The sequence below is a fragment of the Pezoporus flaviventris genome, unplaced genomic scaffold, assembly GCF_033815535.1.
Source record: "Pezoporus flaviventris isolate CSIRO_AGI_PZ_B2104156 unplaced genomic scaffold, CSIRO_AGI_Pfla_v1 ptg000131l, whole genome shotgun sequence".
In the NCBI taxonomy this organism is placed as follows: domain Eukaryota; kingdom Metazoa; phylum Chordata; class Aves; order Psittaciformes; family Psittacidae; genus Pezoporus; species Pezoporus flaviventris.
The window spans coordinates 1,532,737-1,560,308 of NW_026892679.1; the positions used below are offsets into that span (position 1 = coordinate 1,532,737).

At 40.9% G+C, this 27,572-nt stretch overlaps 1 protein-coding gene across 1 annotated transcript in view; it reads right to left on the bottom strand.

The window, feature by feature from the left end:
• Positions 1-202: 202 nt before the first annotated feature.
• ATG10 (autophagy related 10) overlaps positions 203-27,572 on the bottom strand; it is a 93,096-nt gene continuing 65,726 nt past the window's right edge. The window contains exons 5-8 of the mRNA XM_061478745.1: positions 26,520-26,617; positions 1,406-1,503; positions 1,023-1,142; positions 203-665 (exon numbers count right to left, since the gene is read on the bottom strand). Of these exons, the coding sequence (XP_061334729.1) occupies positions 653-665; positions 1,023-1,142; positions 1,406-1,503; positions 26,520-26,617 (329 nt within the window). The 3' untranslated portion in view covers positions 203-652. The remainder of the gene's footprint in view (positions 666-1,022; positions 1,143-1,405; positions 1,504-26,519; positions 26,618-27,572) is intronic.

Here is a 27,572-nt window from a genome sequence, read left to right on the forward strand (position 1 = left end):
CGGCTTCACCAACACTGTTCTCAAACTAGAAGTCAAAACACAGCACTGCACCAGCTAACACAAAGGAAAAAAACATGACTGCTACTGCTGAACCCAGGACAGTGTGGAACATGACAGTGACCCATGCATCATGTTGTGGTGGAGAAGGTGGTCCCTAGGTGAAGCAGACTCAGTCCATACATGGATCACCAAAATCATAAACCACATCCTTAAAGTATTTTACTGTACATATCCTCACAGATGGTGCACATTTTCTAGAGATGTGATTTTTAGCAGGTAAATTTAGTAGATCCAAACTCAGCATTTCAGCTCTTGCTTGCTTGCACGTTTGTGTGCAGTCTTACCAAGGCCATAACCACAGAAAAACAGAGGAAGGAGATAATGAAATGTCTTCATTAATGATAATAAAATGATTGCAAGAGGTCAAAGCAATTGCAAGGGGTTCAGGTCTTGTTGGTGATTGAAAGTTGTCACAACTGCAAGCAGCTTTTAGGTCTTCCACTGTAACCAGGCAAGTTCTCATCAGAAAAAAAGAGCCATGACAGTCATCCGTCCACTCTGCACTGCTTACCATTCAGGAAGGACTCCTTTGTTTGATTTCAACCCTAGGACAGTCTGCAGTAGCTTTGCTATAGCTAACCACCATTTGTCATCAGCTCAGAGGTCTGAAGTGATGACATCAAACAGGAGGAAAATAAAAAAATAAATCAAATTAAAATCATTGTACAGAATTATGCTAAACGCGCTATGTGCTGGAGAGAACCCTGTAAAATGCTTTTACACGCCTGAGAAAGAACTCAGGACATCGAGGACTTTCTGACAGTTATGAAGGGCATCAGCAGTGTGCCAAGCACATCTCTTTCAGTGCATGGGCATGTAAGCAAAATATCATAAGGTGAGTCCTAAATGACCTGAACCAAGAGCTCCAAAGGAGAACATAATGGTTTTGCCAGTTATTTGTCTGATGTTTTTAATTTCACAGGAGGATGAGAGAGAAAAAGGGTGATTTGATTTTCTCTTACCTTTCAACCGAATCAGCATTTGTATTCTGCTCAGGTGCTACTGCTGCATAACTCAGGGGCAGGTGTAGACCCACAACTGGGCCTACAGTACTGAGCCACAATATAATGTAATTTGTGTGTCTAGGGAAAAAAAAAAAACAAACAAGAAAGCACCATAAACATTATCACAACCTTTTCTGCATTACAATCATAGAATAACTTGATATGAGGTTATTCCTTCATGTCATCTATAGCAAAAGTTTTTTAACTGTCAGCCCTTAGGTGACAATATAGAATCTTACTCTGTATGGACCAAGGAAGTTGTTTTGACCATTTTGACTTGCCAGCTAATTGACTTTACCTGCATTGCATAAAGCCTTGCAAAGCACAGAAGTGTTTCCCACCTGTTGTATGTCCGTGAACTGATCAGTACGGAAGAGATGAACTCATTAGTCCGGCAAGGGTGTAGAACAAAGAATGGCTGCCCAAGTAAGGGGTGCTCCTAAGGGGCAAAGCAGGGTCCAATTAATCCTTGATGTAACTTTTCTCATTTCAGAATCTAACTCACATTGCTCTCTTACTGAGTCATGACAGATTGAAACCCCATTCTCCTATCTTGGAAAGGAAGTAAGATCACCAACCAAGGTACACCACCATTTTAGCTAAAAAATAAAAAAGTTACTGTTACTGCTATTACCTGAATACAAATAGGCAAAGATACTGAATAAACAAGTATCTGATCAAGCATAATTAATATATAAATCTCCGAGGTTCAGCTGTAGCAGTCATTTTTCTCCTTCCTAGTAGCGGGTGCAGTGCTGTGTTTTTGATTTCTTTAGCCTGAGAACAACGCTGGTAATACCGATGTTTTTAGTTGTTGCTAAGTAATGTTTATTCCGATGAAGAACTTTTAAATCTCATGCTCTGCCAGGGAAGAGGGGCACAGGAAGCCAGGAGGAAGCAGAGACAGGACACCTGACCCAAATTAGCCAATTAGCCAAAGGGGTATTTCAGGACTTCATGCCCAGTATATAAAGTGGGGGGAGTTAACCGGAAGGGCTAGATCACTGCTCGGGTTGGGCTTCAGTTTTGTATTGTACCTTAGTTACTGGACTGCTCTTATCTCAACCCGTGGGAGTTACATTCTTTCGATTCTCTCACCCATCCCTCCGGGAACTGGGAAAGGAAGAACAGGGGAGTGAGTGAGCAGCTGTGTGGCGCTGAGTTACTGGCTGGGCTTAAACCACGACAATAAAACAAATCCACTCCATGGAAAGCTCTTTAACAACCTTGACCTCTTATCCTTGTATCTTATACTGGAGCTGGGAAGTAAACATTGTTTAATTTGGAGCCTTAGAGGCAGAGCAAGAAGGGAGAGCCTTTGAGGTGGTTTTGACTGGCACGAAGTGGCACATCCCCACTTTAGGCTACTCTACAGAAAAAGAAAAAAAAAAAAAAAAGTCTTAAACCAGTTGTTCTTCAAGCAGCCCAGTCAGAACTGTCCTGAGGAAAACACGAAAAATCATGCAGTAACAGTTAAGTCAACACACTTCCTATGACACGGTAAGACTCTGCCTGTTCTTCAGACAACATGCAATACTGCTGAAAACTGAACCCAATCCTCTGTAAAGTCTTCACTTTCATCTCCAGCCAGCACTTGAACAGAATACATGTTCCGACTTAAACGAACTTGCAGTCAATGCAGAGCCCTAACAGTGATCTCACCAGCTCTTATGTGGGTGATACCACAAGATCAGCCTGACTGTCTTACGTACCATGCCCTAGGGAACTGAGTTTCCTTTAATGCTGCTGAGCAAACTGCTAAGTATTTCTACATCAAAATAAACAAAAGATGCCCCATCCCTGGCAGTGTTCAAGGCCAAGCTGGATGGGGCTTGGAGCAACCTGGTCTAGTGGAAGGTGTCCCTGCCTGTAGCAGGAGATGAACTTTAACGTCCCTTCCAACCCCAATCAGTCTGTGATTCTAGGATCCTCATGTGCAGGAGGAGGCAAAACAGTACAGCAGGGAATGGCTAGAAAGGGATTCCAGACAAGATGTCAAATATGAAATGCCAGAACAGCCTGTTAACAGCCAGCTTCTAAGCTGGAGCTGAGAAGCACACAATGCAAGGCAGTGGGGTGGGGAGAAGCAGGCATGGACAATGATGGAATAAACCACAGGATCACCACCTCTGCACAGTTCCATTCAGCTGTGTGAACCTCCTCCACTGTGTCGTGCTACTCACCAAAGCCACAGCAGAGACTGACTGTAAGGATTAATGTGATGGGTGTTTTATCCTGGAAAAAAAGACCGTTTTCCTTAGATGTGCTTCTTCCGTGGCTTTGTTTCTCAACAGTAAAGAAGAAACACTAAATTGATGATCCAACACAGCTAGAAACAAATCCAAATCCTCTCCTGTCATGTTCAGCAAAAAAACATGTTCGATAATATTAAATATTAAACAGGGTCTCTTACAGTTGAATGACAACTGATTGTTATATTGAAAATGCACTCATGAGGATCAATCATCTTATGTCTAAGAGAACTTCAAAACACTTCCAGAAGCTTCAGAACACGAAAAAAAAGCAATACGCAGAAAGCTTTGTTTGACACTGCAGTGCAAGCAGGTAATGCTGTTCAAGACTGCTATCATCTGCTGTTGGTAGAAGTGAACTGATGATGTTTTCCATTGACAAAAAAGTGGTAGTTTGAATTAAAACCCCTTTATCTGATTACTTATATTAGGTCTCTCAATAATTCTAAAAATATATATAAAATGTACCAATGGTATTCCTAAAGACAGCAAAAAAAGACAGATAATGTTTACAAAACTATTACCAAAAAAAAAAAAAAAAAAATTGTAGATTGAGGTAGACTGGGCAGCAATTTCAGCCAACTCCCTCCCTTACATAAAGAAAGAGCCTAAAGATGTAGCATACACTCCGAAAAAGAGGGAAGAGAATCTGGTCTTTAAGTGATTTAGCACTAACAACAAGGGATAAAGAGAATTCCAAAGCTGAATGTTCAGCCTGAAGTCATTGCCAGTTACCCTGTTACCAGGTATTTGATTCTGTCCTGCACTTCCTTCTTCAGCAAACCATCAGTGAGTGATAAATGGATGCCAGACTTGATCTTTTAAAACAGCTTATTAACTCTGCATGCAACATCTTCTTTTAATCACAGGATTACTGCCAGAGATGGGGCAGCCACAGCTTCTCTGGGCAACCTGTGCCAGGGGCTCACCACCCTCACAGGGAAGAACTTCTGCCTAACAGCTCATCTCAGTCTCCCCTCTGTCAGGTTAAAGCCATTCCCCTTGTCCTGTCCCTACAGGCCTTTGTCCAAAGCCCCTCTCCACCTTTCCTGTAGCCCCTTTAGGCACTGGGAGCTGCTCTGAGGTCTCCCCTTAAGGATCCTTCTCTTCCCCAGGCTGAACCAGCCCAGCTCTCTCAGCCTGTCTCCAGAGCAGAGCTGCTCCAGCCCTCACAGCATCTCCACGGCCTCCTCTGGACTTGCTCCAACAGCTCCAAGTCCCTCTTGTGTTGTTGCCCCAGAGCTGGATGCAGGACTGCAGGGGGGTTCTTCCCAGAGTGCAGCAGAGGGGGAGAATCCCCTACCTTGACCTGCTGCTTATCTTGCTGGTGATACAGCCCAGGACATGGGTGGTTTCTGGGCTGCCAGCATACACTGATAGGTCATGTCCTTCCTCTTGTTACAACATGACAGCGTGACACTGAAGAAACCTCCAAACTTTAACCATTAAATGTTCATAAGAAAAAGCAGAGTGCATTGGTACTTAGTTTTCCAAAAGAGTAAAAATCCTTGGTCCCACCATCTTCAGCATCAATCTGTGGCTTAAGAGCATGTGACAGAGATGAAATCTATTCACACTCTGAATTCACTGCAATCCCTTCTCCATTCTTCTTGAATGGACAGAACCCATTGCATGGGTGGAATCCCTCCAGATCTAATAGGGAAAGGCTTCTGTTACAGGACACAGCCATCACCTTCTACGTTGATATGAAACCTATGAGGACAGTTGGTCCTGGTTAGTCAAACCCTCTTCCTAGCTTGTCTCTTTGTTCTTCAAATTACCAAGGGGTCCTTCATATACATCCTGAAGTAACAGCTGTGCCAGGGTGGTGTAAATCTCACTATAACCCACAGAATTTTGAACAGCAACAAATGACCCAGGGGTTTAATTAAACTCTTGCTGCTCCTTGGCTGGGCCCTGAGAATGGCATGTGCACTAAAGCGGCATGTCTACACATTCAGGAGAAGCTGCTTTGGCTTCCATTTGCAGATCATTTTTGAAAACTGAATACTGTCACTTATTTGTTTACCTCTAATCCAGGAAACTGAAGTTCATTATTGCACAGATCCTTCAGCACTCAAAGTCCACAAAAATGTCATGCAAAAGAGCTGTGTCCAAAGCTGGAATTTTTCAATCATCTTGCTGCATATACTTCTCTTACCCTAAATGAAAGGCATGAAACTGAAAGAATGCCATGCTGTTTATTCAAAACCTGAAAGATAGGAATATATCACACACTAATAGGAAAAACAGAAAACACAAGACATTAAAAGAAATCCTGAGCCAAGACCCATTAAGCGGGAGCCTCTAAAAAAGGGAAAAGGCTGAGACAGGAAAGAATAGCTCCTGAGCATCAGGGAAAACACTGAGAACATCAGATCTGATTCAGTCAAATCCTAAATTCCAAATCCTGTATGTAACAGCATCCCCATGAGGCTTTAATGTATACTCAAGGTGAAATCACTGACACAGCAGCTCTGAGAACAAAGTAACAGAGAGCTGCCAGTAAGAATGCAAGAGTTATCAAAGCCCTGGATTATTTCAGAATTGGTAATGGGCTACAGAGACTTTTCTTTGCCAGGTCACCAGTCCAGGCTTGGCCCAGGCTAGCAGTAGCTAGAACTCATTACAGTACAACAGCACTATATGCAACTGACAGATTTCACACCTTCAAAGTGCCATTCATTAGTGCCCTTGCTGGTAGTCACTGCAGATGAGTCCACAACCGAAGATGATGGTTTATCTTATCACTACAGGGACAAGTCCCTGTAGGCCAGCTCTGAAGTCAGGGAAACCAGGGAACTCAAACTTCTGCTGTTTATGGCACACCCTGAGGCAGGGCTACGTGTCTCTGATGTCCCAAGTCCTTTTCAAACACTACCAAAACTGTAGAAATGAAAGCTTGTGTTGAATCTGCTTCATGAGCTTATCTACTACCTGTGATGTTCCACACACAGTGAATGCATCCTATACATAACACTAGGGCAGCAGTTATTAGCCTTCAGCTAGCCTGATCCATGAGCCAGCTACATAAAAAATGTAAAATCACACTGGACTGCACACAAAAAAACAAAACCAAAAAAAACCCCAAACAAACAAAATTTTAAATAGTCTAAAAGAGTCTTCCCCCTTTTAGTTTAGAAATTAATCTTGTTTTCCAGTCAGTTATGTAGTAATGCATTTTAGAGACCTATATATGAGAGTTTCAAGTCAATTCTCACAATTACTCGCTGGCATTGTACAGCATGAAGCCATTTTAAGGTTGCCTACAACTCTTCTGTACAGTAACACACTGACTCACAGTTTGAAATCAACAGCACTATTTTCTTGTATCTATGTATAATCATGTATCTATCTATGAGGCTAATTCATAACACTGCCCATTCTGCACCATACACTGTAGTCCATTATCCATCTGCATATTCCTCTTAAGCAACTTTTGTGTGAAAGAAAATCTTTCCAGGCAGCAACTAGATTCACTGAATTGGAAAGCTCAAAATGCAGCTTCAGCTATTTTCTGCAGGAAGACTTCCTTACTAGGTGACTTCAAGAAAGATTTGTAAGGATGCTCTGTACCCACCTCTGTAGCCGCTACCTCAACTCTTCCCATGCAAAACTATGCAAGGGATGGATGGATCAAAGATGTGAAATGTTTCATTGGGTAGTTTGGAAATTAATGTAGCTCTGTTTCAGGAATGCTACACAAGATTGAATGTGACTGAGTGCTGACAGCACAACAGCTTCCTATTCGTTAGCTGCTCAATTATAACCATCATGCACATATGCTGAGCAGCTGCGGTGTGAAGATAAACTGGTGAGCTTAAGCCTCTTTTGCTGAAGTTTAGGTTAGATAGTGTTCCTCAGCCCACAGCAACAGCAAAATCTGAGTGGTAAGGCTCCTTGAGGACTGAGACACAAATCAGCTGAGCAGCTTTTTTCATGAGGTGTGGCAGACTCTTCGCATCAGGGATGAGAAGGCTTCATCAACCTGCTCTGTCCTCATTTACTAATGGAACTGGACTTCACAGAGCCATCAAGAGTTAAGATGTAAAACCTAACTTCATCCTTTCTCCTATGCAGTGCTTGTAGCACAGAGAAATATTAAAGACATGACACTGGCAAAGACTGGGTAGTTCCTAAGTACAGGTATAATTAAGTCTAAAACTTCCACCAGATTTGATTATATAATTTTGTCAGCAGTGAATATAGGAAATACTATCCCTGTCAGATTTAAACTAAAAATAAGCATTACTTCAGGTAATGGGTAATTGCCTGTAGGTTTCTGTACTGTGCTCTGCTCATCTCTTCCCCAGCCAGCAGGTATTTTGTTGTATCTTTCTTGTAACAGCACCATTCATTTTCTCTGTCATAACTGAAGGTCTTCCAGTAGTAATGGCTTCTATTTTCTCCAGTGCTACATTAAACTGCCTTTGAGCACCCATCATAACATTTATGGTCTCTCCATTTATGATAGTGCAAAGGGATTTGTGCCTGAAATTGCCTCTTCCCTGATCCAGTTTGCATCATGTTGCTTTGCAAAAATAAATTCATGGAAGGGGGTCAAAACTTTCACGCAGGTAACTACCACCAAACTTTACAGCACAGCCAGGACCAATTCTTTTCAGTTATTTTCCCAGAAGCGTTCACAATCCCAGTTATCAGGTCAGAAAACGAAGGCAGAATACATAAAACATGTCCTCCATAATCTCTTCCATTTAAAGAAACAGAAATAGTGATGCAGTAAATAAAGAAGTTGCATGTTTTTCCTTTTTCACCCATTACTGAACACATTACACACCACTGAAACAAATGCCTGCTTTTAAGTAAAAACCCTTCACTCAAGATTATGCTACTTTTTTATGTCCTTGAATTCACACTTCACCTTAATAACTTACTTGTTAACAAAACTTAACTCTGCTTATTCAGAAAGAAAATAATACAACTTTGCTCTTCAGATTGACTGTGTGTCCCACAACCAGAACAGTTAACTGTGCACACGTGGAACTTACCTATACAGAGTAGAACTAGAGTTCAAAGGGATTACTGTATGCTTAAATTACACATGCTCAGGTTCAAGTGCGTAACATTTTTATGAATGAGGGCTGAGAGACTTTAAGCCTGTGCACTGAATCTGGACAAGTACATGCATGTTGTCTTTACAAGGACCAGTAATGATGCTTGCAAAGGCAACAGGAGAGTGAGAGGTGTCACAAGAAATATGTTCCAAACTTCTCCCTATCCCCTTCTCCTCACAGATTTTCCTCTAATAAAGGAATTACTATAACAGAAACTCTATTAATATGGAATCACTACACTGCAGATGCAATGTGAAGAAAATGTAATCACACAGGGAACTTTTATCATCCTGAGAGGAAGTACAGACCATACTAACAAAACTGTTGTTAGGATACTAATTGTAAGGGGCTGCTCCATCCTACTGACACAGGTTGCAACACTACTATTAATGCAGCCATTTCATAAAAATGTTTTACTGATAGTACTGTATAGAGAGAAATTCTAATCTTAAAAATTTTCAGAGGGCGAAAATGGCTGTTGAAAAGATGTGCTTGCTGAAGTAGCCATCAACTCCAAAAAAGCCTAAAAAAAAAACCTCAAAAAAGGCCATTTATCTAGAGGGCTTGGGATGAAATTTATTATCTGGGACAGACAACATAGTCACCTTGATTTCAATTTACAGGAAGAACCCAAGTCATCCTTACTGATATAATTGAGGAAAGTTTCCACAACTTTGCCATAAAACCCAGAGAAGCACTCCCACTGATAAGCCTGTTGAAGATGAAACAACCTACTTCTGTCTGTAATGAGTACTGAAGAATGACTACAAAAGTGCAGCTACCACTGTTTTGCATTTTCTTAGACAATCAAAATAAATCTGCAATAGTACTGAGCAAGAGAAAACTTGAAGGGGCCCCGATGAGACAAAGAAGTGCAAACTAGAACAAAAAAGCAAATTTCAGTCATTACCGAACCTCTTTTTGGAGGAGAAGGCTGAAGAGGGATTTTGATTTATGCTCAAGTTCTTCTTTGCAAATGAACAGTTGCATCGCCCTTATGACTTAATATATCTGTTCCTGGTGTATTTCAAAATACATACCAACTAACTTTAGTGACAAGTTTTTATCAACCCTTTTACTAATACTAACCCCACACAGCCAACTAAGGTGGATCCTATCCTTCTTCCATCAAGTACAAAGTACAAGCTGAAGAGGCAATTAATCAAACAAGTTTTTCTGAGGAAAATGGAGTTGCTTCGGCAGATCCTACAAGTACAAACATAGAGGACACTTAACACAGCCAGAATTAATCTTTCAGATCAACCACACCTACCACTTCATACCTGTTGTTTCAATCCCACGTGGCCACAAAGGTGGAAATGCAGGTTCTGAAGAAACAAAGACTTCATGGTACAAACTGCTCTTTGTGTAAAGGATGTCTTATGCCCCTGCTTATGGTATCAAGCCTGGCTGATCACAGCCTGAACGACTACAGCTCTGAATAAAACCACCCTCTCCTTCGGATAGAGCTCTGGCTCCCATGCTCCCAGCACGCACATCAGTGCTATATTGCTAACTTACTGCTGCTTATATTGGCAGCTGCAGCTTCTGCTGAATGTGACAGCTGAATACATCTATAGTTTGACGCTACTGAAACATCAATGTTGATTTTCCATTTTTAAAGCTATCAGAACTATCCGGGTGCATCCAAAACAGAAACAATACCTCTATCTACAATCTCTGAAGACAGCTTGCTTTCTCTTGGATATTGCTCCCTGCAAGCTAGAAAATCACAGACAAAGCCAGTTTGCCATAAGTAAAGTGTTTTCAAGGGTGGCAAAGGTGGCAGATGGAAATGGGTTTAAATCAGAAGTTTTACTTCAGTTTACGTCTTCCTGTTTTAAGTGTATTCAAAAACTACATATTTTCTTCATACAGTGATTTCTATAACAAGGAGAATGATAACAACTGAGAAAACTGCCATAATACCTGATGTGCATATGTGCTTTTTCTGCAGAACTTATTGTTGTAATACTTGATACTACAGAATACAAAATATAATAACTAGATGACCAAATATTCTGTATTTCTTCCCCAAAATCTGCCCAGTTCCAGAATATTTACAGTTTTAAAGGGGTGGTGATCCTTTTCTACAGTTTATAATTTTTTCAGTTTTTGAAAAGACATTGAATAGCTAAACCAACATCCATGAGAGGCATATCTAAAAGACAATGCAGGACAAGCACAGCATTAATCAAGAACAGCCAACACTGCTGATATATATTTATAAATGTATATATTTATTTACCTATTTATCTATTTAGATGTATATAGAGTAACATTTGAATTATTAATTTTGAGAACAAGAAGAATCAAAGCATTAGGAGATGCACACAAGACTGTATTTTTAAAGCTTAAACGTCTTGGAAGCATGTAACTTCCTTTTAGGATTCTTTAAGAAATCTTTACAGTTAAAAATTGGCAGGCCCATAGTTATATTGTCAAGAAATGGCATCTCAGACATTTCCTTAAGAAAACAAACAGATGATTCTCCTCCCATACTTGCCAAAATAAGACTAATTCAGTTGTCACCACTTTAGCTATGTAGCATATAGTCTTAATTAATTAATATTTAAAATCTGTTCTTAAGAGATTCATCTAAGGTGCAAAACTGAACGATCCAACAAGCTGTGGAAGCATGCAAAAGATTTTGCAGACAGATTTCCTACACTGATTAAAGAAATTGTAAGATAAGAAAAAAAAAAATCCATACCAGCATTTCATAAATGTGCCCTGAAAGCGTTCATTTTATAATCTCAGGAATTCCTGGACAGAAAGATATTGAAGAGAGATTTCATAACACTTTTGAGTTTGAAATACTGTAACCAGCAAATGCGATGGATGGCATCTATTCCTAGCTCCTCTTTACAGTTTATAAAGAAGGTATTATAAACGATAACTGTAACAGAAGTCAGACAATAATTACCACTGGGTAATGAATGGAAAGCAAATTTCTCCTGCAGCAGAGCAGTAGAAAACTTATCTAATCGTATCAAATATAAAGAGGCAATGACATGTCCACAGAACTGTGACTCAACCCTCATTTTTAGTTCAGGACAAGAGAAGGCTTTCTTTGTTTTCCATCTCTCCCTGCAGTGGCAGATGTCTGTCCTCTCCTCCTCCAGTCAAACCATTTTACATTAGCTACCACTTGAAACATTTGCTGGACCAAGCACTCTGAATCACTACTGAAACTGAATTCCCAGTGTTCTAGAACAGACACTGTAAGGCCTGTCAGTATTCATGGTAAGTCTCCTACAACTTGAAAGTCTCAATATAAGGCTATAAACTTGGTACCACCTAAAAGTCAGTTCTGTCACAAGTTTGCCCAAGACACTTACGCATGTCTACACACAGCATGGTAGAGTCAGAGGTTAGAATAGGGATTAGCAACCACCAGAGCAACAGATGCTGGCATGGCAAAAGAAAACCCCAAAAGGACACTGAAACCATCTCCTGCAAGGCTGAAGTGCCTGCCTCAGGACTGCAAGTAAATGTTTTGACAAAACCAGTATTTGGAGTTTAGAAAAGACTTTGATCAGTTCAGTGTCTCGGCCAACACAGGACTGAAATGACAAGCTCTCTTCTGAGAGCACAGAAGAGCTATAGCTTATGGAAGCTTGAAGTCACCATTTCTGCAGGAGACATAGCGCCTGCTCTGCAGGGGGATTTTGGGTGGTCTCTCCCTTTGTTCTTGAATCAGGCTGCTATACCATCAGAAATACAATATACAAAAAGAGGAGCCAAAATGGGACTCTGGATGACTTTCAACTGGTTTTGTGAGTCTTTGAGACTGTATACAGCTTCATACCCATCTCCAATAGAAGGTTCTTTCAGGAGAATACGAGTCTGGCCTCTTTCTGTGTCTCAATCTCCTTGTACTGCTCCAGCATGTCTTCTATATTAAGGATGATGGAGGACACATTTCTGCCTGGTAATTTTGCATCCATTCATGGACAAGTGGTCTCATGAATCTGTCTGAATCAGCTGTTGAACTGCTGATACCATCTGCCTCCACAGAGCACAGGTGCTTAGGTATAAACTGCTTTCTGTTAACATGTATGCCTAAGTTCCATTTATAAGGCACTTGAAGAACACTTAAAAGATTAATAAAAGGAAAAAAAATCTGCCAAAGGGCTTGACCTCTGCTGCAGAAAACAAACAGGGAAGTTATTGTAAGTTTTTCAGTGCCTTGTGACCATACCAGCTGCCTTTCAAATGGAGCTGAATGTGTCATATTTGACATCCAATTATTTCATATTTGCAACCAATGTTGTTTCGTATTTTAGACTTTTTCACAATAACGTTCAGTAAGGTGTAATGCTCAGCAACAGCTTTATGCCAGTAGTGAACTGTTAAGAGGCCACGGCAGCGGGAAGACAGAAGAGCAACCCACCTCTGCCTACAAGGAGAACTGCCAGACCAAAAAGAAAGCATGCTATTACAACTTCTGCCACAAAATCTCTGCATGGAAAGCTGTGGAAGGAAAATCACTTCTAGATAAATTATCTGCAAATGCAATGTATAGCACTGAAACATTTTTCCCGCAGAAGTAGAAAAAAATCGAGAAAATCAATACTATTACTCCGTAATTCATTCAATTAATTACATAACTGTGTGTTCTGTATTACTGAATCTTCATTTCAGAGTAACTGATCAGCTCTAGTAACCATCGTACCAGGACCTGAAAGTCTATCCTCAGTTGTGCTCCAGAAATTGGCAAGGATCCTCCTACTGCTTCTTATCTCTACATGTAAATTATCCCTTAAGCCTTTGTATTTCCTTTACATCGTTTAGTATTAGTCCTCTATTTGGTCTTTTCCTCCTATGATATTAGTTGAACTAGGTTCATATCCATGAAGTCTTACTGGGAAAAACATGATAAAACTGTAGGGAAGCTATAAATTAATTAATGCTTAGTTTTAAAATAAAAACTACTTGCTAGCTTGTACAATACTACCACTTGGTTCAAATCACTGAAGTTCAATATATCACAAAAAAAGGTTAGTTGGAAATAAATATCCACCCAGCTTTCCCACTCTTACATTTTTTCCCTGTGAAGCAGCTTTCCAATCTCTATTGGTAAGAATCCCTTTCCTCAGGAAGCTTTACTAATAATTTTCCAAAAATATTAGCAGGGGTTCCATAGCAACTGTTGATATGACTCAAAATGATTTAAGAGCAATCTTAGCAACCTTCTGTTGAGATACACTGTATACAGCCTCTCCCACTTAGCAAAATCCCACAATATGGCAAGAAAGATTTGTATGTCTAAGAATAGCTACATACACATTTTTCAAGATGACTGAGCCATAATGATTTAAATCCTCCCTATCACAGTTTCAGCAAGATGTGCATCTACAATACTACACCAGTGTGCTCTGTTCAGAGTTTTGAATCTTTCCCCTTTTTTAAATCACACCATTAACATCCCTGACATTTTAGAAATAATGTTTATTGATTTTTCTGTTAATACTGCTATAAATTCAGTGATGTAATGGACAGGATTATTGAAGCACTACAAAGAATATGTCTTCCAGATTCTTAACTAGATGTTTAAAAAGAGCACTCTCTGGATTAATGTAGAAATAATGCAGTTCTGTGCTGTTATTTGGGTAGTTCAGGTTTGGTTGACTACTTCTTGTATGACAGAATGGACATACAACAGAGATGATATTACACCTACCTGCTAAGTTTCAAACAATACAAGAAAACCGCTTCATTCACGTGAAATTGAGAAATAAATGTTCAGGAGAAAAAAAAAATCCCAAACCAGACACAGAATTCCTTATCACTCACTATTCTGAAACTTAAGATTGGTACTTTGTGGAACAGAGTTGCTAACTTATCCCATCTTGTAGTAGTAGTAGTGCTATTAGTAAACGAGAACAGCTCTATTCACTGCAGATGAGGATTCAAAAAAGGGTTGAGCAGTCTGGACCTGAAGATGCATATACAATCCAGAAAGAAACCTGCAGAATCACTTTTAATCCTCACTTGACTAGCACGGCTATCAATAGTCCACACCTTTTTATTTCAAGGTGAGCCTTTCAGCTAAGGCCTGAAGCACTGTGGAGGACCTTTTAATAGAGCACCACAGACAACAAAGATCTTCCATACTTAAAAATTTGTTCAAGGTTACAAAACAGCAGGAACACACCAAAGGAGAAATAAACTTTGAAGGAAAGTGTATTTGCAGAAATTATCTTTAAGGTCCCCTCCAACCCCAACCATTCTATGATAAATTAGACCATTAGGTTTATCTTTTCTGCAGTGCCCTGAAGGAGACACTCCTGAAGAAGTTTTATGAAAAGACAGAGTGGCAGAATAACACAATCAATGCAACCACAGGAAACTTTTGATTCTTAGGAAACCCAGAGTGTTTTTGCACCCTGATGGAAGCAGAATTCCTGACTGGCAGAAGATCTGAGCTACTACAATCCTGTGGATTACATCCTCAGTTAATATAATCCTTTGCACTGTCCTTACAAACTGCTCTATTTACAGTCAGTAAGTATCTAAATGCTCTGAATGTCTGTTTGAACATAAACAACTGAAATGCTATTTATTGTTGTCAAATCGACAACCAAGGTATTACATATGAAATGTGTCCCCTCCCACAGCTGGGGGGAGGGCCCTGCACATACACCTCTAAATCACATTTTGGTAAAAGAAGTGAACTGAACAGTTTTTGCTAAAAAGGGCAGGACGGGGAAGGATGTAATGGCGTATGTGTTCTATAACTTCCACAATCCTCCAGAGTCCTGTCTCACAGGTTGGTTTCTTTAGACTATTTCTGCAGGACCTTCAAGTCACCAAGCTTTCACTCTTGTTTTATTGGGCAGTTTTTCAACTGCTGAGCCTCCTGTAACAATGAAATTCGATTTCTATCCTTGGATGTTTGATTTCACATTCCATCATCACTAAGCATTGATTAAGCCTTAGCACATACTCTTGATTGTGTTTATGACTTTGTTTTCTCAGGGAAAGGTCAGGCTTTAAGACAACATCACACTGTTAGAACTTCTGGTGATACTCAGTGCTGTGATCAGGTTCATTCATCAGCTTTTAAAATTCTCTTGATAGTTTGCTTCCATACAGGCAACAAATAACTAGGACATGGACTTGCACAAGGGGAAGAATCCAAACCAGACTTGAGCATGCCTGTTCAAGGGCTTGTATCTAAAATTCATAAAATTATTACTCAGCTTCACTGCAGCCTTAGAAATGCAAGTTTCTCACGAGTGTTGCCTCTCCCCATGGGAAAAAAGGGAAAAAAAGGCAAAACAAAATGTTGCAGAATGGCTCTAAGAGCAAGGCCATGGATCCTTAGAGGCCTTGTGGGAGCAAAGCAAGGTGTAGGCCTCACAGGTAACCGGATACCAGATGTGAGAGGAGAATGTGAAGGAAGCTGTGTAGAACTAACCAAAACTGTTCTGACTCGTAGGCGTGGCTAAACACCACGCGGATATAAGCGAAGTGCGCCACAAATGAAGTAGAAGTTTGCTTATCACCCATATTGGGTTGGCGTGTCTTGCTTCTCCTCGCCGCTTACAAATGGCGCCTGAACAGGGACCATGGACTACAGGGCCCCGGCTACCGGGGACCCGGAATACAGGGCCCTGGTTGAGCGGGGACCCGGATTACAGGGCCCTGAGTATCAGGGACCCGGAACGGCAAGTGAGCAGCGCTGGCGGCAGCGGCCGGGAAGCGCAGGCAATCCTGCTGCGGTGGCGTGACGGACCCGGGTGCTTGGACTAACCGAAAGGAATCCGCCGCTGGGGCGAGCCAGACACTGCTGCGTCAGGAGGCCGATCCGGAGACCGAGGTTACAGGACAACCCAGAAGAAGACGATCTGGAAAAGGCTGGCCATGAAAATGGACCGAGAGGTAGCCCTGGACTTATTACAGTGCTTTTCATAAAAGCGGGGAACTGAGCCCTGAACTTTTTACAGCGCTTTTTATAAAAGCGGGGAATTGAGCCTGAGACTCTAAAGCAGCTAGCAGGTCTAGTGGCTGTAGGGAAGGCTAAGGGATTTTTTTGTAGATCCTAATACAGTTTTTGAGGAGAGTGAGTGGAGAAAGTTTGGTGATGAACTATTTGACTCAATGCTTAATGATGATAAAACAGCAAAGAAACTCGGTAAACCACGGAGAGAAATAATAAACTGTATAAAAAGATACAAGGCGGAAAAGAAAACTGCCGCGGTAGCAACGGAGAAACTAGGAACAGACGTCCCCAGTCGGTTGAAACCGGGGGAAGATTACAGCTCATTTCCCCCAACTCGCGGGAGCACAGGGTTTACCCCCCTTCCTTTTCTCCCCCTCCTTCTTCATCAGAAGGTGCCGTGGAGGAGGTGTAACCCCCTGCTCCCCCACCACCCCAGTTCCGAAAGTAGGGACTTTGAAAAGGACAGAGAAAGTATATTAGGAGGGATACGCATGATGAATGTCGAGGAAGCTGAAAGGAAGAGGGTGGTGCCTCGGCACTGGATCGATTGCAGCGCCATTTTGAAGCACGCAGTAGAAAATAGGGATCATGCGCTAGCGGGAGATATAAAGGAACTGCGAGCCTCTCCAACCCACTATGCCCTAGAGTGGAAATTTTTAACTCGGTTATGGAGGAGCCAGGTCTGCAGATGGCTACATACCGAACGAGAGACATCTGATAAGAAAGACACAGCTGCGAGCAACAGAGACCCTGAGTTCAGCCCAGGAATCCCCTGAATCCGAGCCAGATTTATATCCTCTGCTTCCAGACCCTGACTCTTCGTCTCCCGGGTCGGTCTGCTCAGACTCACTGGCCCTGGAGATGCTCAGTTGTAACAATGGTTAACCAAAGATGCGATCATTACTGGTGAATTTTCTGCAATGGGCATCTTTGCATATCCTGTGTTTACTACACAGCAGGGGGCTAAAGAGTGGGAAGCTCTTGATCTCAAAATAGTTAAGGAGGCCTGACAAACAGTGACCACGTATGCGTTAAAATCCTCTTACACTCAAGCTGTATATGTTATGATTTTTTCTTGCAATTGACAGGGGGAGCCCATACAGTTTCTCTGTGATACTCATGTACTAGAAGTTGGTAAATATAAGTATGTCCAGGTTTCTATCAACCCTTGGAGACCTTTGTAGATACTGCTGGCCACTTCTTCCAGCACAGGCTGGCCACCTGTGTCGGAATGAGTGTGCATTTTGGTCAGTATAAAAGCCCAAGCCTCATACGATGTGGGGGAGGCAGAGCCTCTGCCGGGACGCCCGCTAAGGTTGAGCCTGCCACCTCGCACTGCAATGTTGCTTCTTGGAGCTGGTTTGCTGTTAGTCTCCACAGGTCCTTGTGCCACGTTCTGTATGTGGAACTGTAGTGGGAGTAATGATTGTCTGGATTTTGTGCTTCAAATATTGTAGTTGTGCGGTGTGTGCTTGGGGGATCCCATACGTGTGTGTGTGTGCTGAGGGCAGACGGTGTTCTGTGTATTTTTCTTGTTCTTGGGTTCATAAAAAAGCTTTCAACAGGTAGCTGTTTAACATTTTGGGCATGAAAGGGTTAACGTAAAGGTGTGGTTGCCGGCGGGTATTTATGGTTGCTGCTGAAGCAGGCAGGCTGCTTTAGTTGCTGCCCAGCAGGACGGCTTTTGCAGGGATTAAAAAAAATATAAATAAAAAAAGTTGGGGGGGGGAGAGAGAGAGAGTAATGATGCTGCATTTAACATGTCTAACCTGTGTGCTTCTCAAGAACTGATAACCTGGGGGAGGGGGTATATTTGTGTCCTCCTGCCTACAGGTCCATGGCGACTGCCTGCAAAGTTTGTCAAGCCTTGCCATGAGCTGGACAGACGAATGGAAAAACCTGATGCCTCAGCTACAGGAGCTGACCGTGATTACCCCAAGCAGAATGAGATAGAGGAAGAGAAAGAACAAATAACTGCAAAACATCACTTGGGGGCAACTGAAAAGTAACATCCTGAATATGTGTGCTTGTAAAGTAGCTATTATTAGAGGTTGTGATTTTGTGTATAAAACCACCTGTATTTACTAGCTAGTTGCTAATAAGAAACTGCACCTTGTATTGTATAGATTTGTCACTTGTAAAAGAGATGTCAGAGTATGGAAATTTGCAGTAGCTGCTAGAAAAATCCTAAGGCAAAAGCTAGAAAGATTTTAATACTATGGTAGTGTTATAAAGCAGGTGATGGAACAAATTAAGAGGGTGGGAGAATTCCACTGGTAAGAAATTTCTTTGGCTAGTACCTCGCTGCCATCAGCATCTTCAACATGCTGCTGCACCCTGTAATAGTTACTCTGCTAATGTAAATGTGTGTGTGCCTTGCTGTAGTAGCGACTTGTTACTGGATAAAACAAAAGGGGGGAGATGTGGAGACAGTGTTCTCACGGGAGAATGCATAATTGGTACATAAACTTTGAATAATCCTGAAAGATACAGCAAGGCCATGAGAGGCCCGAAGAAGCTTAAGCAAGCAAGATAAGAGGCTGGAATTCACCAAGTTAATGAGAACTGTGGACTGTTGGCAAGCTTTCAAGGTTGAGTTCTCACACCTGTGTTTAACCAATTATGTGCTAGTCACTAAGGGTCTTCAAGGCACGTATCCAATCATAATATGCCAAATCAGTGTAAGTGCTTCAGCCGGGGCCCTGGCTCAACTAAACAGACTGAGTTCCTGAGTTGCTAAGCAGACAAATGCTACACCGAAGGCAATTTCTGATCTGTTGTTTGATGTTGACTCTGTAAGATATGCAACACTGCAGAACCTTTTGTTGTTGGAACAGGGACATGGATGTGAAGAGTTTGATGGAATGTGTTGTATGAATCTTTCTGGTCATTCTAATTCGATACATGCACAGCTGAAAACCCTGGCTCAGCTTACCCAGCAACTGCAAGTGAGCAATGACCTAGGGATAACTAAATGGTTGTCCTCATGGGGCATCACAGGTTGACTTAAAACACTGCTATTTGAAGGACTGCGCTTATGTATCATTGTTATTTCAATCATTGTAGTTGTTAGACTTGCTTATAGTTGTGTGATGAAAACAAGTGAACAGAATAACCCACAATGTTTTGCTCGCACAAAAGAAAAAGGGGGGAATTGTTGCAGAATGGCTCTAAGAGCAAGGCCATGGATCCTTAGAGGCCTTGTGGGAGCAAAGCAAGGTGTAGGCCTCACAGGTAACCGGATACCGGATGTGGGAGGAGAATGTGAAGGAAGCTGTGTAGAACTAACCAAAACTGTTCTGACTCGTAGGCGTGGCTAAACACCATGTGGATTTAAGCGAAGTGCGCCACAAATAAAGTACAAGTTTGCTTATCACCCATATTGGGTTGGTGTGTCTTGCTTCTCCTCGCTGCTTACAACAAAAAACAAAAAGAAACACCCCACACACACACTTTCCTGTCACTGGGCACATGCATAAACGTTTTGAAAGGGTGATCCATTTACAGCCTATGCCCTGACAGAACTCCAAGAGTGTGTCTACAACAGCAATGCAGGCAGCCTGCAGGCATTCATGCAGCATGCCTGCTGAAGCAGGCCTTGCACACACATACTAGAAAGAATCACAGAATCAAAGCTGGCTTGGGCTGGAAGGGACCTTAAAGTTCACCCAGTTCCCACCTCCTGCCATGGGCAGGGACACCTTCCACTAGACCAGGTTGCTCCAAGCCCCATCCAGCCTGGACCTGAACACTGCCAGGGATGGGGCAGCCACAGCTTCACTGGGCAACCTGTGCCAGGGCCTCACCACCCTCACAGGGAAGAACTTCCTAACATCTCATCTCAATCTCTCCTCTGCCAGGTTAAAGCCAGTGTAAAGACAGACAGGAAGGCAGTTACACCTCCCCTTTACTCTACAAGCACACAGAGAACTTACCTGAGTCACAAGAGACCTAGACTGAAATTTCTTTTCTGCTTTAGAGTAGATGTCCTGACTTCCAAGAAGACTAGTTCACCACTGACCTACACAGTATTCTAAGGCAGGAATGCTTCATTTCCTCCTGTTGGAAGTCATTCCACTTTGTAGACCCATCACGGCAAAGGATGAAAAATTACTAGTGTCTTCCCCCCCCCTTTTTTACCCAATCTGGTAAATATTATACTATTTTTAAACAAATTTGGGAAATAAATAGGTGTCTTTACCTTCTAATAGGTGACTGTACACATCACTAATCCAGTACCACTTCACACTCTCTGCAGAAAATAATGGCTCAACCGAATGTGGAGGCTATACTACTGTCCTTGATGCAGGTACTTCAAAATAGGCTTGGAGCACCTAGTCATACCAGGATGAAAACTCATGCACTGTCAGTGCAGGTACCCTATGCTCATTCCACACACAAAAAAAGAGGGCTTCAATAACTGTTATCTCAGCAACTTTTCCCAGATAATCAGTCATTTTATAGGTAGAAGAAACATCAACATGGATTACTAGGACAGCTGACCATCTCGGTTTATTTTTTTAATTTGTATTTTTAAATACTTTAACTATTAAAGTTTGGCCATTAGACATTAAAACCTTCAAAGCAGCTTTACTGCTGTATGCAATAATGCATATAGCTTATATAGAAGTGCATATATATTATCTGGTAAAGTTATTATGCTCTTAAACCTTCATGATTACCAGGCCATAAGTTTGAAAAGTGGGCTATTAAAAATTATATGAAAAAATGTGATAATTCTCAAGTACTTATGGCCACTGTATTTCTAACTTCTACAGCAAGGACCTACCTAATACCACATAGTCTGAAGACAGAAGTTCCAGCTTCAGCTATGAAGTCGCCTTCGGCTGCTTCACATCTTTTCATCTACCCTGGGAGAGATTTCCAAAATGATAAAAGGTAAAATGTAACCTTTACATATTAACTATATTTTAGCTGGCCTTTGTTTTATAAATTCCTGGTTGTGAAATCTTGCACTACCATGTGGCAAAATATGTACACATTTATCATCAGAAAGATTTCTTCCCCTTTGTTTCATTTGTATTCTTTACTCTCTGTTCTTCATTTTTGAACCTCTTCCCTATTCTGCTGGTTTTTTCCTTTCAAAATGTCTCAGCATTCAGCATTTGACCATGGCACTTTCAGACTGCTGCCAGCTTAGCTGTGCCTCTAGAATATCATACCTGGATATTAGTGTGGTGGATCTGCTGCTCCGTTACTACAAAGAAGGACTTTCATGTTTGAGTTGGTTTACACAATGCCATTATGTATTTATCTAAAGCTCTACTGGACATCTCTGTCAAGTATCAAAGCACACTGGAGAGAAATACATGTCTCTTGATGTCATCCATTACCACGATGACATCATCATTCTTTTGCCGAGACTTTTCTTTCCCTCTACTGTAACTTTCTTTTAGCTGGAGACTTCTGCCTGAGTTTTTGGAGAATGTGTCTTGGTTTTGTTTTACACTATTAACTGAAATGTTCTCAAGAGCCTTAGTGTTATCTTTATATTCATCCATTTTCAGCTTCTCCCACCTAGCACTCTTTCAAACATCTAGATCTTTTATGTGCTCTTATGGCTGATAGATAACTGGCTTAGTAAGTACTTTTAAAAAGCAATGCAGGCAGGAAAACACCAGGGCTGGGAGGCTGAGGAGCCCAGAAGGTTACACAGCAGGGTAATATGGAGGATGCAGGGCTGGGATTCCATCCATCATATATCAAGCTGAACAGGAAAATCCAAGTAAGGGACAACTGAGTAAAGCCCTGTTTACAGTTCAGGACAAGCTATAAAGACTTGGAAGGGAGCTTCTTGGAAAGAGTACATTTCTTGAATCCATTGATTCAAAAAGATGAAGAGACTTTCTTTCATGTAGATTGTAGAGAAATGTAACTAATACAAAGGGTATCCTCAAACGCACCCACCAAGTTACAAGTAAACTATTCAGCAACGTCTGCAATTCCACTTCTGACTCTTCATAAAAAGAAGTTAAAGTAACAGTAGGCAATGGTTCTGAAATGCAATATAATCCATAAATAATCCTTAATTTTGCTGTCACTTCAGATTTAAACTACTTCCAGCTCACACAGACCTTACCAGGTGTGCTAAACTGATGTCATTATAAGCCATTAGGAAATACTGAGAGACCTGTAGCAACATTTAGAAGTTTTGTTAAACAGCTGTGTGTTATAATTGATTTGTATTATTTAAAACAGCTAAAGCAAGTTGTCACCGGATGTAGAAAAGGGATGACTGAAGACCCTAGGGAGATTTAACTCAGAAGAAAGCCAATCATAGGAACTTCATTTGAGCATTTTAAGATTATTACTAGAGGAAGTGCAATTAAATCATCACCATTTATCAATTATCATTATAAAATACTATGCAACCTTATCATGTTAATTTATTTATGAGAAGGTAACTAGTTGATTTTTGCTTTTTTGCAGTAAGAATAATCTAGTCAGCACAATATCTGAAGATTCTTTTTCTGAAACTGAGTGTGGCTTTCCACAATAATCAAGAATAACTACAAAAAGTTCAAATTTTACCTAAATTTGTTTTTTGGCAATATAATTGCAAAAAAATTAAACTGTTTGGAGTTTAGGCAATGTCTCAGTTCCTGATCTCATACATTTTACCAAAGAGACTATAAGCCAAAATACAGTTGTATCAAAAATGTGCACAGGCATGACACCAGTATTTCCTAATACATTGGATATAAGTCCCAAATTATTAGTGTGAATCCTGAATCTGTGCGAAAAAAAAGGCAGTATGACTTTCTTTTCCTAACCTGCCAAATATTGAATCAAAGTGCAAAATCAGCCCTAGTTAAAAGGTAAGTAACATGCATGGCCAATGGAAAACTTGGATTTTCTTCCCACGGATGGATTGTTTGTAGAATTTTCAATCTGTAACTGTTTGAAGCAAAACCCTAAACCTTTTCTCTCTGCTGTTCATCTGTACTGAGACTTCAAGCCTGATTTGGTGAGTTTGCCCAGTGACTTGTATTATACGATCTGTGTCCCTGCAGGCAAAGCCTAACCCACATAACAAAATGGGTCAGCACAAAAGCAGGAAGGAAAGAGAAGGCTGTGTTTCAAGTCAGAACCCTGAATTGAATGCTCTTTTTCTCCTAGACCTAACTCTTGCTTTGATCTGCGGCTTGACAGCTAGTGCTTACAGTATGTTTATATTATCTTTCATAATTCTTTGAGAATACTCTGGAGTTTACTGCTATTTGTATTTGGACTGGCACATGCATCTCTCAGCTTACAGAGGGATGTGTTTGTTGCACCAGTGGTTGCTGGCAATGAGTATGTGATAGTGTTGACACTGCTGCATGTACTAGTGCTTTCCTCAGCTCTGATTCAGCTCCAGAAATGTATGCTTCTATCAATCACACATTCCTTTGTCTTCTTATCATTTGGCTCAATAACCACAAGCAAACGTACCCTCCCTGGTGCCGTTTTGCTTTCATCTAAAATTAAAACTGTAGACCTCTTAAAGTCGATTTCCCAGAGGCTTTCTCTTGCAGCCATGTGGGAAAGTATATTTCCAATCCAGGAATACAGCTGGGGCCTCTGGACAAAGTTCAATACTGATGTAAAGCACAATAAGCTCACTGACAAGTGGAATTCAACCACCTTAAGCCACAGGTACATGGTATTCAGGAAGACGGAGGACATGAAACAGTGTAGAAAAAGAAGTAAAGTAATTCCAATTTATGTAGTGGCATTGCTGGAGGATTTTAACTTCTCTGGCTTCTGCTACCTGCCAGCAGTTCCAGTATTGTGCTCTGTGATGAACAGTTTAACTTATTCTGTAATCTCCTTATTTAATGTAAACTCACACTGATGTTATATTCAACAGTTTCTTTGCTGCTATAACCTTTGCTAATTTCTCCAAAATGCTTTTTCTTACATCTTAGCGTGTGTTTTGCCACTGGTCTCACATTGGCTGAATCACCTCTGGAGCAGTGTCACAGGTTCAGCATTCCACACATTTTACCACCCATAAAATCTGTTTTTGCAGGCCTTTGTGTGTATGTATCTCACACACATTTCTAGTTATTAGATGCAGGACAGTTTTACATTATTACTCCTTCAGAGGCAAAAATAATCATAGAATCATAGAATGAACTGGGTTGGAAAGGACCTTAAGATCATACAGTTCCAATATAAACTATCCACAAGCCAGAACAGCTCAGCTGGGAAATACCAGAGATGTCAGCCCTAAAGGATTCCTAGCATCTGACCACAGGGATACTGATCTCTGTCAACTAGGAATGGAAGAATGCAGATGCAGTGAAGGCAAAATTACCTGAATCCTCTGCCTCTCCATCATGGTTGAAGCCCAGCTGGTAACTCAGAACCCCACAGCAGCTCACTCCCTCCCTCACCTTCTTCCCCCCAGTTCCCAGAGGGATAGGGAGAAGAACTGTAAGAATGTAACTCCCACAGGTTGAGATAAGAACAGTCCAGTAACCGAGGTATAACACAAATCACTACTGGTGCCACCAGTAATAATAATGATAAGGGAAATAACAAGGGAAGAGAATACAACCGCTCACCACCTGCCAACCGATACCCAGCCCGACCTGAGCAGCGATCTCATAGTTTCTATACTGGGCATGACATGCTGTGGTATGGAATACTCCTTTTACTAGTTTGCATCAGGTGTCCTGTCTCTGCTTCCTCCCAGCTTCCCATGCCCCTCCTCGCTGGCAGAGCATGAGACTGAAAAAGTCCTTGATTAGTGTAAACATTACCTAGCAACAGCCAAAAACATCGGGGTTACCAGTGTTGTTCTCAGGCTAAAGTCGAAAATACAGCACTGCACTAGCTACTGAGAAGGAGAAAAATGATTGCTACAGCTGAACCCAGGACACTCTATGCAGAAACATACCTGAAACTTCAGATATAAATCATAAAACTTTACTGAAAAATCTGAACTTTCTTGTGCAGATCAGTTATCTGCTACCATTTTACATTATTTTGTTAAAACCTCTCTCATCTTCATTCTGCATTAGACAAGTCAGGTAATTGATGTTTTATGTAAAAATGCGTGTAGTAAGAATCTGAAAACTTGCACCTGGAATTCAGATATGCATAGCAAACATCAGAAAATCAATGCTTGTTAGGTTCTCAGGGAGCTATTATAATGTAAGTAATAGTCCATGGTGGCAAAAACGTGAATTCTGCTTGTGTTCCTATGACTGAGTACCATCGACAAACAGGCATCCTGTAATTAAATTGTATTAGCTGAATTAAGGAAACACCTGCAGAACTCAGTTGAGGCTACATCCCTGTTGTGCCAGCTGTGCGGTAAGAGACCTGTATACCTGGAACAGCTAAACCCAAAAAGTCAAGGAAGGAAAGGGAAGGAAAAAAGGACACATTAGTATCTTTGATGATAAACAATTCACACCTGGAAGGTCTCTATTCTTTGTCCAAACTTGCACTGGAGGCCTGGAGCTGGAAGAAGAAACCACAGGAAACAACTCGGCTCTGAAACATTTCTGACTCTTCCTTGAGGCAAGTATGGCCATTTCCAAGACAGCCATCATCACAAGTCTGGAAAGAGCTGCTGAAATGCTGTGGTGACTTTAAAACCACTTTAAATAAAAGTGAGTTGAATAGCTGTAAAAGAAGTCAGTGATATCACAGTTTACTAATCTGATTCCTTTTGTAAAACACAGCATCCATTAGCTACTGATTCTTAAGGACTTTAGTTGGCAATAACTTACCATTTGGTTGAGAGAACAATTTTTTCTCTCCTTCAATCCTAAGGACTGCAAGTCTATTTAAAATTGAAAACTACAGTGTTTTTTGCTCATTTGACTCACAGACAATCTGTGAAATGTTACACTAGTATATATTACTTACACAAGTAAGTCTACTTTTGTATTTACCCAAATCCATGATTATTCAGACATGGCCTGATGTTTTCAGGCCTGGCTTTGGAAAAGTATTTTAAGTGAGATACATTAAGTCTTATATGGTGAACACTTACACATCTTTCAAATTCAGGGCTAAAACTATTGTTGGTAGCTGTAGCTCAGCACAACCTCAGGCTTTTATGTATTCCACTTGTGTCCAGGAAGGGAATAAGACTACTGAGGATTCAGGCACATATTGCATTCATCAGTTTTGTAAAGGACCAATGGTTTCTCACCTGCTGTGTAATAGTGTCCCAGGGCCCCTCCTGCAGACGATCCTGGTAACATGCATGAACACTTCTCCATATTTCACCCAGAGTTAAAGGTCTTCCATCTGTGGAGGGGGAGAAACCACCACCCAAAGTCAAAGCTTTTAATCATGCTGTATCTTTAATACAGAATAGCAAAATCTGAAAATACAGATTACCATGAAACAGATGGAAAAAGAACAGCAAAACAGTCCCTCCTGGACCCGTAACTCCAAAACCACATTGTTTCAATGCTGACTGAGGGTGCATATAAAACTACCCTGATTCCCTCTTCAGCCTTCCTCTCTGTCACCTGAGAGCAACAATTCTGTTTGTAAGGTGTGAAGTCAAACTGATTTTGTAAAATAATGCTTGGGTAAGATAAATTCAAAACCACAAAATAATATCATGAACAGCTATTCCACTGTAAATACGTGCAATTCACACTGAAAGAGCGGAAAAAATCTGCAAAATTCTGCTAACAAAGTTTACCACAATTTGGTAACCTACATGCCCATATTTTTTTCTTGAGCAGCATTTATATAGCATTGTTGCATCAGGTTTTTATCTGTGATATTAGAATTATGCCAAAGATATTAGTGTCAACCTCTTGGAAAATAAGCATGCCAATTTTTTCCTGAATTTTTGTTTTTGGCAAAGAGCAACAGAATATTTTTATATACTTTCAGTAAGTGGCTCCATCCTAGTATTTATTAGGTGTCAGAAACCATTATTCTGTCATAAATAATTTTATTCTACTAACATTTTCATGTCTCTAAAATGAAGATTTATTCACCCAATTAACATTTGAATGCCATGTTTAGATGTAACTTAAAACCAGCTGCCTACAGCCTCTGCTTTATCTTATTTTCTGCACATCTTTATGAAAAAAGCACCAAACTCTGAATTTACAAAAGCACCATACAGCAGAAGCATGTGGCAATTAATGTATCTGATGGGGCAACAGCTTATAAACTTGCTGTACTATGCCATTCTCATGAACATGAGACTACTTAAGCTGTCATGCCCTATGTCTTATGG